This window comes from Dasypus novemcinctus, chromosome X, assembly GCF_030445035.2.
Source record: "Dasypus novemcinctus isolate mDasNov1 chromosome X, mDasNov1.1.hap2, whole genome shotgun sequence".
Taxonomy (NCBI): domain Eukaryota; kingdom Metazoa; phylum Chordata; class Mammalia; order Cingulata; family Dasypodidae; genus Dasypus; species Dasypus novemcinctus.
Genome location: NC_080704.1, coordinates 114322157 through 114335392, shown reverse-complemented (window position 1 = coordinate 114335392; position 13236 = coordinate 114322157). Strand labels below are relative to the sequence as shown.

The 13236-nt window shown below is 35.6% G+C and overlaps 1 protein-coding gene across 1 annotated transcript in view; it reads right to left on the bottom strand.

The window, feature by feature from the left end:
- The window catches only part of DNAAF6 (dynein axonemal assembly factor 6), a 140273-nt gene that overhangs the window by 98753 nt on the left and 28284 nt on the right, over positions 1 to 13236 (bottom strand). Inside the window, exon 2 of the mRNA XM_058291303.2 lies at positions 945 to 1100. Within this exon, the coding sequence (XP_058147286.1) occupies positions 945 to 1097 (153 nt within the window). The 5' untranslated portion in view covers positions 1098 to 1100. The remainder of the gene's footprint in view (positions 1 to 944; positions 1101 to 13236) is intronic.

Below are 13236 nucleotides of genomic sequence, written 5' to 3'. Positions count from 1 at the left end.
GGAAGCATAATCCAGTATCCATCTAAGCCACTGAATTTGATGCCTAGTCAGATTATGTTTGTTTTTCTATATTAAGGCAAAAAAAATTTTTTGGATGAGTAAATTGCCATGTATGTTCATGGGAGATGGTTTATTCATGCTAAACTGAACATAATAATGAAAATTTTCCTTAAAATAATTTTATACAAATCAATATAAATCAAGAAAACTGTCCAAGTTTTCTTAGCCTTTCACATAGGCAGTCTGAAAGCAAAGGCAGTAGGAATAAGAGTAAAGAGAACAGAGAGTTACATGAAATTCTTTTGGTCATTCTGGGATATTGGCAGAAACACTGGAGTGACCAAAGGTCAGTTTAGGGGATTTTAACCATAATGAAATTCATCTTGCTATACAAGCTCCCCTAGAGTTACCCTAAATGCAACTTAACTAGTTAGACTCCATAGTTCTTCCTGAAATGTACCTAGAAGCCAATTTCTGTAGGTTCAAACTAGTTTGCCCCATTATTCTCCTCAAAATATTTTATGTAGACAAATTTAAAAAAGGGTACTGGAATTTGGGGGCCGACTGATACTGCATAATTGAAAATATTTGTTTAATAGAAATATTGCCTGGGCTTAAAAAGTGCTAGTGACTATTCTTTGCAATGGCTGTCAAGCATTCTTTAGCTATAAATATAAATGACAAGTATTTTGAATTGTGGCCATTGTTACCATAGTTACAGAAATATTTTCCTATTCAATGTTCAGGTGGTTTAGAAAAAAATGTAATTATGTTTGCTACAAATGTACTAGAGGTTATAATCTCATACATAATCAGCCCTGCAACCTCCTGTGTCTATATCAAATGACATAGCCCTGCTCCCACAGCAAGGCTGGAACAAGTTTTAAAATACCGTTTCATGACATTGTGTAAACAGAACTAATTATCTTTAAATATATGACCACCTGTTCAGAGATAAAATCATCCTCTTCTTCAGGATAAAGTAGCTTAGAGAGGGCTTGAAGAGCAGTAACTGAAGAAAGAGACTCAACTTCCTTATTTTCAGATTGCATATTTTCAATTTCCATATTTGCATTTTCCATATTTTCAGGTTCCATATTCTGAGGAAGAAGATAATTAGAACGAAGTATTTTACTTTTCTGTTTTATTTTAGACATTGAGTTTTTTTTAATTGTCCTATTTCCCTTCTTTCCCTTATTCTTCTTTGAAAGTCCTTATAAACTCTTTTAGATGTATATATTTTGCTGGTTCATAGACCTGTGGAAGCAAGTAAACTTAAACATTCATCCTGCTTTCCTAAAATTTCATACTCAGTCTATCAAGCATTTATTGAGCATCTACTACAGTGGTTCTCAAGTTTTAATGTGCTTAAGAGTCACTGGGGAGTTGGATAGAAGTGCAGATTCATGAGTCCTACCTCTCAGAGAAAGTGTATGCCAGTGACAGATTATACATCATTCTATGGGTACCTAGTTTTTTGAATTACCATCTTATCTGTTTCACATATACTGTCTAGGCTATTTATTCCACATAATGAGCTGAAAGGGCTGCTTTTTTGTGCTATCCCTCACTGAAATTTACTAATTTCACAATTATGCCTCAAGCAGACCTGTATTTTCTTCTTCATTTCAATACTTAATTAACCCCTGATCACACCTAGCATTATACGGCCATTTGAGACCTTAAATAGGTTAGTTCACTGACTTTAATGAAAATTCATACAAAATAAAATAAATGATTTTCTAACAGTAATACTGTGAAAATTAGAGGGAAATAATATATTAAAAGTAGAAAGAAAATCACAACTACTTATAATCCTACCTACTATACATCAGTCTTTAAAAATAACCTCCAGTTATATTTGGAGTAGAAATTCATGATCTCTAAAAATCTTGGAGGTGTCAGATTTTTAATGAATAACCTGAATAAAGACTGTAGAATTAGGCCTATTGTTAGTGATCTGGACATAAATATAATAGTAATCTTTGCTACCCATTTGCTGATATTTTTAAACATTATTTTATAAAAATTAACTCACTGGAAATATTTATTTCTTTTATTAAATGATCCACTAATATTTTTACATTGTGCCTAGAACAGCAATACAAAGGGATTCTCAAATTTGTGTTGATATAGTCACTGGTCAAAATCAATTTGTATACAGTTGGTATATTACAAAATCTTCTGTTTCATTATTATGTTTTACTATTATGTTGACTTTCTTCTTGAAATGGAAAATTGATCTTAATGCCTCAGGAAGATACTACCTAAATGTTAAATTGCCCTGTACATCTAACGAAGAGGTGGTATGTTTTAGTGGTTAAGAGTAAGGACTCTGAAGTCACACTGCCTGGATTTATATCCCTGATTTACTTGATAGCTTTTTTACATTCGGCATGTTAATTAAAATCTCTAGACCTCATTTTCCTTATCTTTAAAATGGAGATAATAATAGTGCTTGTTTCATAGGGTTGTTACCAAGATTAAGGCAGCTCAGTACATGTAAAAGAGCTTGAAACAGTGCCTGTGACATAGAAAACACTTGGCATATGCTAGATATTCTTAGTCCTTTAAAAGTTTGATTTTCCTGGCCATGAATATCACCTTAACAATGATGCTTAAAAGACTGATGTTAAACTCTTTACATTGGAGAAGGAGATAAAACAATCTTCTCTCACAGTATGGTCTGGTAGCCTGCTATGAAAATGAATAATTGACACCTATTAAATTAAGCAGGAAGGCTCCTGTTCATATTTTTAAGTTTTCAGTTGATTATGTGCTCACTAAATATTTATCACTGAAAGCAAAAACTTTAATGAAACATTTTCTATCTTTGACAATGAAAAGAAAGATGCATCCAGATATCAGACAAAGTGACGTAATTAGTATTTCAGGATGAGATTGTAAAACAATGAGATTTTCATAAAGCAAATATAGCAGAAACTGTTTTATTATGCCAGCACTACTTGCTTTACAAAACTGTTATGATAGTCATATTATGCAACATAAGTGAAAGAGTTTGGTAAAATATGAAAATCTACATAAAAATATCATGATTATATGGCATATAATGCTGGCACCCACAGATATTTGATCATGAAGCTTGTGAGAGCTCAATGGGGGGTGGAGAGAGGGGAATAAACTCAGACCAGTAAAGCTAACCCATAAGAAGTGTGTTTAGAAATCCTAAATATAGTATCTGTGGTAGCAATCAGAAGTGCTGTTCATAGGGTCTCATCTACTTGGCAGGTATATGGCAGCAGGCATTTCTGGACATTAGCAGAGTTTCAGGACAGAAAGGGTCAATAGCCATGGTTATAAGTAGGTATATATCCAGTGAAGTAGGAGTCTGGTCCATGGGTGGGGTGTAAAAAATTGGGTCCAGTTCTTGGGGATTATAGGGGAGCTGGCAGATAGATGAAGGTTCAGAATAGGGTATTATAGTTCAAAATTTCAGCTGGAAAAGAAAATAAACCATGTACCATATAAGATGCTTGGCACCCACAGTGGAGGTTATGAAGGAAGTTTATGTTTCAGTGGGTACACTGGATACTGGATTTGGGGAGTGAAGATTAATTTTAAATCCCCACCACTTGGGAAGAAATTATGGCCTCTTTCTCTTTAGGTGAGAGGAAGGGCAGTGTGGGCAGTATAAAGCTTTACTTTTAGGCCAAATGCCTTCAGTAACTGAAACTGGCACAATGCAGTGGATAAATACTGAATGCAGCATGATTGAATAAATTGATATGAATGTTAGATTTCAATGTAGTCAACTTGGAGCGTTATATACTGATTTAAATTATGCTATTATGTCTCAAAATATTTTGGAATTTTTCTTTTGAAATTGTCTTCATATGTATCACCAAGAAAATCAGTATCATTATGATATTACTCAGTTTGATTACACATAAGATTCGTTTCCGAGTGATTTCTAAATATACCTAGATATTACATCTACTTTCAAAATATGACAAATGTGCTACAGGCCTCAAGGCAGTTCTAAAAGGGTAGTTTCAAAAGTAATTTGAGAGCAATGGCAATATCATTAGAATAAGCAGATAGCCTCCCAAAGTGACTACTTAGAAGTAGACAACATTCCTTGGGATGTTTATGCTTGAGTATGTTTTTTAAACAAATCATTTATAATAATTTATAGTAACACTTTATATATCTGAATGATGTTGGTAATTTGACTTTTTAAATTCCAAATTATGCTGGCATAATGTGGCATAGATTCACACTATAGCTAAATTGGAGTCGAAATTTGAAATAATAAACTTTAGCACTTTAGCAAAAATTATTTTTACCATATTAAATGAAATAATAACCTGTAAACACAAAAGAATAAATTATGACAAGTGTTTCGATACTGTATTTTTAAAAACAGAAGCATCATATATTTGTGAGTAATTAATTCAAAGTATCAAAAGAAAAACAATTATATGACTAATTCCATGAAAATTGAAGATTCTACTAGTATTTTTAGAATCTAACAAATTAAGAATTTATTAAATTTTATTAAAACATTTTTTAAAGTTCCTTTGACACAATCATATCATATTTGAAAAACAGATTGAGCAAAATAACTTTTTATGAATTATAGGGTGTTATTTAGTTTGTAAGGCAATCTTTTATTTGTAAATTTGATATACAATAAGTATATCTTGAAACTGGCAACCAAGATCATTCAAGATAAAGCCCCATGTTAATATTCTGCCCTTGCCTCCTATTATTCTCCTATGTATACTCTGCATTCTGTTCAAAACTCAACTGTCCCCTAAACAGACCCCTAACTTTTCTACTTTGTACCTTGTAACATAGTATACTTACGAAGTGGAGTGGAGTGATTTTTTTTCAAAGATTCTGGAGCCACACAGTTTAGGACTGAATCTGGTGCTGCCACTTAAATAGGCTAAGAATAAATTTAAACTAAGTAAAATTTAACTAAGAGTTTCAATAAAAATAAAATATATAGCTAATTCTTTTATTCAAGATTTGGTTATTTAGAAAATTATTTTCTGGGCTTCTTGTTTCTCCTCCTCCTCTCTCTCTCTTTCTTTTGCTAAGTCAATGCCAATGGTAGCAATTTCCAGACAGAGCCTTTGATCTTCCCACATGAACCCGGCCTCTTGGGGCCCTGAAAAATAGAGTTGTACTATCTATTTTGGTACTAGGCACAACAAATAAAGAGACAAGCACTCCAGAAGAAAATCATTACCAGAACATTGGAGTCAGATGGGGAATAAACAATTTCAATCAGGATGGCTCCAGCAATACCAGTAATGTTGGAATCAAGCCATATTCTAGTTGTGCAGGCTGGGATCATGTTTTCTATTTTATTTGCTTACTTTCACAGTATTAATAGTGAAGCTATTTGATTTTTACTAATTTGGGGGACTGTCTAGTTTAAATTAGTGAAAATTCTGAATTGCAGACTATTTTAAAAGAAATGATGTTTTATTAATTCAAGTATATGTAGTAAATAAATTAGGTAAATAAAGAGTCACCAAATAGTATCCCTTAGGAATTTGTTTCAGTAAATGAGTAAAAACATATTCTTATATAAAATATTGACTGTTTATAGCTGAATGATTTCAGGCTATTCAATATCCATTTATTCTCTTAAATAATTATGGCATTTTTTCTGCGACTTTATTAACATAATGCTTTATTAGCAATTCCTATATTAAAATTCTTCTGAAAACACTAATATAAACATCATCTCTGAATTATGCCTGAATTAAATTATCATATACAGGCTGGCTAACTGTTTTCTTGTTTTTTTTGACAACTATACTCTTCCCTGCCTATTATAAATAATTCAGTTTGACTATGTGCTTTATATTAGCAAGTACAATTTCTTTCTGATTTTGCCTGGGCAGAGAAGCAGGCCATAAAATAGATAACCTCTATTCTTTTCCCAAAGGAATTGACTTCATTTGTAACAAAGCATAGAGAAGCTTAAACTAAAGAGTGCTCTCAAAAACTGGAGGTTGTGGTTTAGGGAATTGGAAGACTATGCATGAATCTAATGAAGATAAAGACAAGATGATAGGCCAGCCAGTTTGCAGAAGAGAGTCAAGGAATAAAACTTCTGGCAGGAGCCCTCTTGGGGTCAAAAATAGTTTCAAACACTGATCTCAGAAACTATTCCCTCCAAAGAGACACAATTTTATTAGATTATTTTATAGAGGAATTTATGCCCCAGGGCATTATTACAAACAGAGAACACTTAGTGAAGTTTTATAACTGGATATAGTGAGTGAAAGAGAGCCCTAACAGTACCACTGTCATCTGTAGGTGACTGTGGGCATACCTACAGCTATGTCTGCCTGAGTAACAACATCAGAAACTGAACACTTGGGGGAAGGTGGAAAGGAAATGGGCTTCACTAAAATAATTCAGTCAGTCACTAAACAAATAAATAAGCAAATATCAAGACAAGTCCTCGGGGGATGAAGACCAGCTGCTATAATACATTAGCTAAAATGTCCAGTTTCCAACAAAAAATTATGACACATGCAAAAAAAACAGGAAAGATTGACCCACATACTGAACAAACAAAGCAAGCAAGGCAAACTACCTGTAAGAGTGGCCAGATGTTGTATTTAACATAAAAAGTTCCCAGAGTAGCCATTATAAATATAGTCACAGAACTAAAGATGATTAAAGAAGTAAAGGGAGGTATAATGACAATGTTACATAAAATAGATAATATAAAGACATAGAAATTTTAAGAAAGAACCAAATGGAAAATCTGGAGTTGAAAATTACAATAACCAAAATAAAAAACTCACTAGAGGGGCTCAACTGACTTGAACTGGCAGAAAAAATATTAGTGAACTTGATGATAGGTCAAGAGATGATGCAAGCTGAAGAAGAGAGAGATAAAAGAATGAAGAAAAATGAAGAGAGCCTCAGGGAAATGTGGGATGCCATTGAGCTCACAAAAATACATGTAAATGAGAGTATCAGAAGGAAAAGAGAGGGAGAAAGGCAAAGAAAAAATATGCAAAGAAACAATGGCTGAAAACTTCCTACATTTATTGAAAAACAATAAGCTACACATACAGGAATCTCAATGAATTCCAAATAGGATAAACACAAAGAAATACACATGCAGACACATCATAGTAAAAGTGTTAAAAGTCTAAGCCAGGGAGAAAATCTTGAAAGCAACACAGGAAAAATGATGTGGCATTTACAAGGGAAGCACAATAAGATTAACAATTGACTTCTCAACTGAAATAATGAAGGCCGGAAGGCAATGGAATAAACATATTCAAAATGCTCAAAGAAAAAATTGTCAACCAAGAATCCTATACCCATCAAAGCTATCATTCAAAATGAAGGTGAAATAAAGACTTTTCCAGGTAAACAAAAAACTGACAGAATTCGTTGCTAGCAGAACCACCTTACAAGAAATACTAAAGAAGTTCTTCAGACTGAAAGCAAGTGACGCCAGATGGTAATCCAAATTCACCTGAACAATCAAGGAACACTGGTAAAGGTAATTTTGTAATTATAATAGAAAATATTAATGTATTACATACAATGAATTGTTGGACCTAAGAACAGAAATGTAATATACATGCAATATATTTGTCAATAAGAGAGAAACAGGTAGGTAGGAGCGAAGCTGGAATGGGCTAAGAAAACGATGACAGATGTAAAGTAATAATGATAACAATGTAACATTGGGTTTTTAACATTATAGATATAATTTGCATAACACTAATAACAGAAAAAGGAAAAGGAAATAGAGCTATATAGGATTAATATTTCTAGCTATTATTGGAATCAAGTTAGTATAAATCTGAACCTGATTCTGATAAATTAAGAGTATATGCTGGGGAGTGGATGTGGCTCATGCAGTTGAGTGCCCACATCCCACATGGGAGGTCCTGGGTTTGGTTCCCGATGCCTCCTGAAAATGCAAAACAAAACAAAACAAAACAAAGCAAAACGAAATAAAAAACAAATGGAAAAACCAACTCCGGGAAGCCAATGTGGATCAGTGGTTAAATGCTGGCTTCCCATATATGAGGTCCTGGGTTCAACCTCTGAACCCCAGTATCCGCCCCCCCACAAAAAAAGAGTATATGCTAAGCCTTAGAGCAACCACTTAATAAAACCCTCAAAATAAATAATCAAAAATAATTAATGACATAAAAATGCTACATTAGAAAATATTCACTCAATTGCAAAAGAAAGCAGTAAAGGAAGAACAGACGAACAAAAATAAAGATATGAGACATATGGTAAACAAAAGTAAGAAGGCAAATGTAAATCCAACTATATCAATAAAATTAAATGTGAATCAATGGATTAAGCAAGCTGATCAAAAGGCAGAGATTGTCAGACTGGATAAGAAAATATGATCCAACTATATACTCTCTATAGAAGATACACTTTAGATTCAAAGACACAAATATACTGAAAGTAAAAGGATGGAAAAAATATATAACATATGAATAAATGACGGACAACCTGGAGTGGCTATACTAATATCAGACAAGTCTTTAAAATAAAAGCTGTGGGGAAACGGACTTGGCCCAGTGGTTACGGCATCCGTCTACCACATGGGAGGTCCGCGGTTCAAACCCCGGGCCTCCTTGACCTGTGTGGAGCTGGCCCATGCGCAGTGCTGATGCACGCAAGGAGTGCCCTGCCACGCAGGGGTGTCCCCCGCGTAGGGGAGCCCCACGTGCAAGGAGTGCGCCCCGTAAGGAGAGCCGCCCAGCGGGAAAGAAAGTGCAGCCTGCCCAGGAATGGCGCTGCCCACACTTCCCGTGCCACTGACGACAACAGAAGCAGATAAAGAAACAAGACGCGGCAAATAGACACAGAGAACAGACAACCGCGGGAGGGGGGGATTAAATAAAAATAAATAAATCTTTAAAAAAATAAAAATAAAAATAAATAACAGCTAAAAGGGAAATATTTGGGATGAGGCACATTCTTTAATAAAAAATAAAATAAAATAAAATAAAAGCTGTTACAAGAAATAAATAGGGACATTTAATAATGATAAAGGGTCAATCCATCAGGAAGTATATGTGCATAAACATAAACATACATGCACCAATAACAGAGCACCAAATAAATAAATCAAAAACTGATAGAAATGAAGGGAAAAACAGACAATTCAACAATAGCAGTTGGAAACTATCAGCAGGGAAATAGAAGACTTGAGCAACACTATATACCATCTAGATCTAACAGAAATCTATAGAACACTGCACCCAATGAGAAAATATAAATTTCTCTCCAAGTGCACATGGAAATTTCTCCATGATAGACCATATGTTAGACCATAAAACAAATCTCAATAAAATTAAAATGATAGAAATAAAACAAACTGTGTACTCTGACCACAATGGAATAAAATTAGAAACAAAAAAATCCCAGAAACAAAAAAATATGTGGAAATAACACAACCCATTCATAAATAATCAATGGGTGAAGGAAGAAATCAAAAGGGAAATCAGAAAATAGTTTGAGATGAAGACACACATTCCAAAACTTATGGGATTCAGTGAAAGCAATGCTTAGAGGTAAATTTATAGCTGTGAATACCTACATTAAAAAAGAAGAAAGATCTCAAATCCATATCCTAATATTCCACATTAAGGCACTGGAAAAAGAAGAGAAAACTAAACCTAATGCAAGTAGAAAGAAGGAAAAAACAAAGATTATACCAGAAATTAATGAAATAGAATATAGAAAAACAATTGAGAAAATCAGTGTGGTGGTTTGAAACTATATGTACCTCAGAAAATCATGTTTTTAAAGCTAATCCATTCCTGTAGGTGTAAAACTATTGTAAGTAGAATCTTGAGATTAGGTTGCTTTAGTTAAGGCATGGCTCAGGACTTTCATGGGAGTCCTTTATAAAAGAATGAAATTTAGACAAGAGAGAGTAAACCACAGAAGCAAGAAGTTGAAAGCAGTGCAATTTAGAAGAGAAGGGAGAGACTAACAGACACTGCCAATGCCTTGCCATGAGGCAGAGGAGTCAAGGAAACCCTAGAAACCAGTCTTCAGGAAGAAAGCATTGTCTTAACGAAATCTTGATTTGGACATTTTTAGTGGACTCAAAACTGTAAGCCTGTAAGCTAAAAATTCCAACTGTTAAAATCAACGTATTTAATGGCATGTGCTTTGGGAAGCTTTGCAAACTAAAACAATTGATGAAACCTTAAACTGGTTCTTTGAAGAGATTAACAATATTGACAAACCTTTAGCTTGTTTAACTATGCAAAAAAGAGAAAAGACTAGAATTACTAGAATCAATAATGAACAAGTATACACTAACAAATTAGATAAGTTAGATGGCATGGAAAAATGTCTAGAAAGACAAAGTTTTAAAACGGACTCATGAATAAAGAGACAAAAAGAACCCTGGTGATGGCAACAACATGGCAACATAAGACATCCCCTGGAAAAAATCTCCCCTCAGAATTACCTAATAAAAGGACAAATTCTACCTGTTTAGAACTCTGGAGGACGACAGAGTGTGGAGAAAGACTCTACAAATGTTGAATCAAAGAAAAGCAAAAATAATGAGGTAGGAGATTTTAATTCATCTTCTAAATAGTGAATGTGACTATAAGATAAAGGAATGGCTCTCTTAAATACTGTCTTTGTTTTCCATATGCTTGTCTTGTTGCCTATACTGTCTTCATGAGTTTATGTCTAGGGCAGTGCCTCTACATACCTCTCCTAGCTGTCCTAAGCTTAAGTACTGCTATGGGAACTGGGGTTGGCAATTTATACCCAAATAAAGGAGAATTTTAATTCATAAGCTTACAGTTCAGAGGCTGAGAAAAATGTCCACATCAGGGCATTAGGTGATGCTCTCTCCCCGAAGATGGCTACCAGCAATGCTAGTGTCCTCTGTCAATTGGGAAGGCAATGGCAGCATCTCCCTTTTTTTTGGGGGGGGGGGTCTTGTTGCTTCCATCTTTCTGGTTTCCATGGCTTCTTCTCTCAGCTTCCATGGGTTTCGCAGTCTCTGTGGCTCCCTCAGTCCATATTAATCCCATTGATAAAGAACTCCATTAAGAACATTAAAACCCACTCTGAAGTAGTCTAATTGAAAGGAAGGCCCCAGCTGTAATACATTTACGCCCACAGGAATGGATTAGTTCTAAGGACATGATGTTTTCTGGGGTTCATAAGAGCCTCAAACTACCATGCTCCACTCTCTGGACCCCAAAAAGTCATGTTCTTTTCATATGCAAATACAATAATTCCATCACAATTTTTTTTAAGCCTTAAATCATTTCAGTGAGAGTATTAAGTACACATCTCACCAAAATCCGTTACAGGCATGGTCTGTCCTGGGGCAAAATTACCCTCAAGCTGTGGACAAGTAAAACTTAGAACAAGTTATCTGCTTTCAGTATACAAAGGAGGAATGTGGGCAGCGGGGCAAGATGGTGGCTGAGTGAACTTGCCTGATAGTATCTCCTGCAGGGAAGTGGTTGGGCGGTGTTGGAGCCTCTTCGGGACCAGTCTGTTTCAGAATTTTTGCGGGTCAGGAGGTATCTGGACAATGATTTGGTGGGAAGGTAACAGAGAAAATATGTCTATAAAATAAACACAGAGGTCCTGGCTGCAAGTGGAAAGTTCCCTCCTTGGGTGGGCAGTTTTTTTTTGTTTTTTGTTTTTGGAGGCTCTGCAGTACTGGGGAATTCATAAGCCCTGAGAGGCCTATTGGGGGGTTAATAGGACAGGAGGCGCTTGCAGTCCGATTTGGGGAGACAAACGGGAGTTTTATAGTAAAGCGGGGGGAATTTTTGATTGCGGACACAAACAATAGCGCTTCCGCCTAGAGCCACGCCCCCCCCAAGCCCGGCTGCCGATCTACACTGGACTTAAAGTGATAGCAATAAAGAGATGCCACCATGGTCTGGTAGGGTGGGAGACGTTTGGAAGCTGATTAGGGGAATATTTTGCGAAGCATGGGAATTTCGGGTTTGGACTCTATTATTGGCGTTTCCAGCTGGAGCCCCTCCCGAGACCTGGCTATTGATCTGAGTCATTAAATTGGCTTCAGCCTAGAGGCGCCCCCAGGTGGCCGTTCCGGGGGATCACAGGGTGGGAGGGGTCCTAAAGTCAATTGGTGATATATCCACAGAATAGACCCCAGTAAGTGAGTGAATTGTGGGGTACAGAACACAGGATAGAGCTTGTGGGTGTGACCTCACCCATAGGGCTGGCACCCAGCTGCGGGGATCCCTGAAGGCTGTGATGCACTGTGGTGCTCCCAGGCTTCCTGTTAACCGGACTTGAGGTTTTCAGGTCTGAGTCCTCTAAATCCTGGTGGACCACACCCCAGAGACTCGCACCTCTTGAGTCCTCAATATCTCAGACTTTCCATCCATGAATCCATCATGCCCTGAGGTCCATCTGAGGTCCTTGAATGTCCTAGCCCTCAACGTTTGCATTTTATCTTTTTTGTTTTCTTTTGTTTTGTTTTTATTTTTACTCTATTTTAATTTTTTATTTTATTTTTTAATGTTCTGATAGCTAACATTGCATTATCCCCTAGTCTTTTCTCCCAGTGTATCCCCCAAAGTCTTTTTTTTTCTCTCTCTCTCATCCCCCATCTTCTTCTTATTCTATTTTATCTTAACTATACAATAGGTGCTGCAGGAAACACCTCACATTTGCTGGGTTTCCTCATCCTCCACTGCCTCATTTCTGTGTGAATAGATTTTGACTATCTACACTAACCCCTTTCCCCCTACATCTTGATATCCTCCATCATCTACTATCTCTCCTATATTCCACCTCCCTTTCTTTGATCTGCAAAGTGTCTAACTCTTAATTTCTAATACCTTTGTTTTGTTTTCTGTCTGTTACCCACTCTTCAAACTATTACTTTTCTTTTCTCTTTCCCTCTCTCACAAAAACAATAGCTTTTTAGTTCATACCATATTCCTCCCATATTCAGTCGTCTACCTCATTATAGGTACTCTACCTACTGCTATAACTCTAAACAATTTACATGAATCTAACCTCCATCCTTCCAGATCTCATATTGTTGCTTTGTTAACATATATCACCAATACTACTTTACACTTTTTCCTTGCTTACACAATTGCCTTTCCTCGGCACTAATACTTCCTTTAAAGTGAACTTAACCAGCAATAAGAAATTAGAATAAGAAGAACAAAGTGACAAAGAGAAGATATAACACTTATGCAAAAAAACAACAGCTAATTA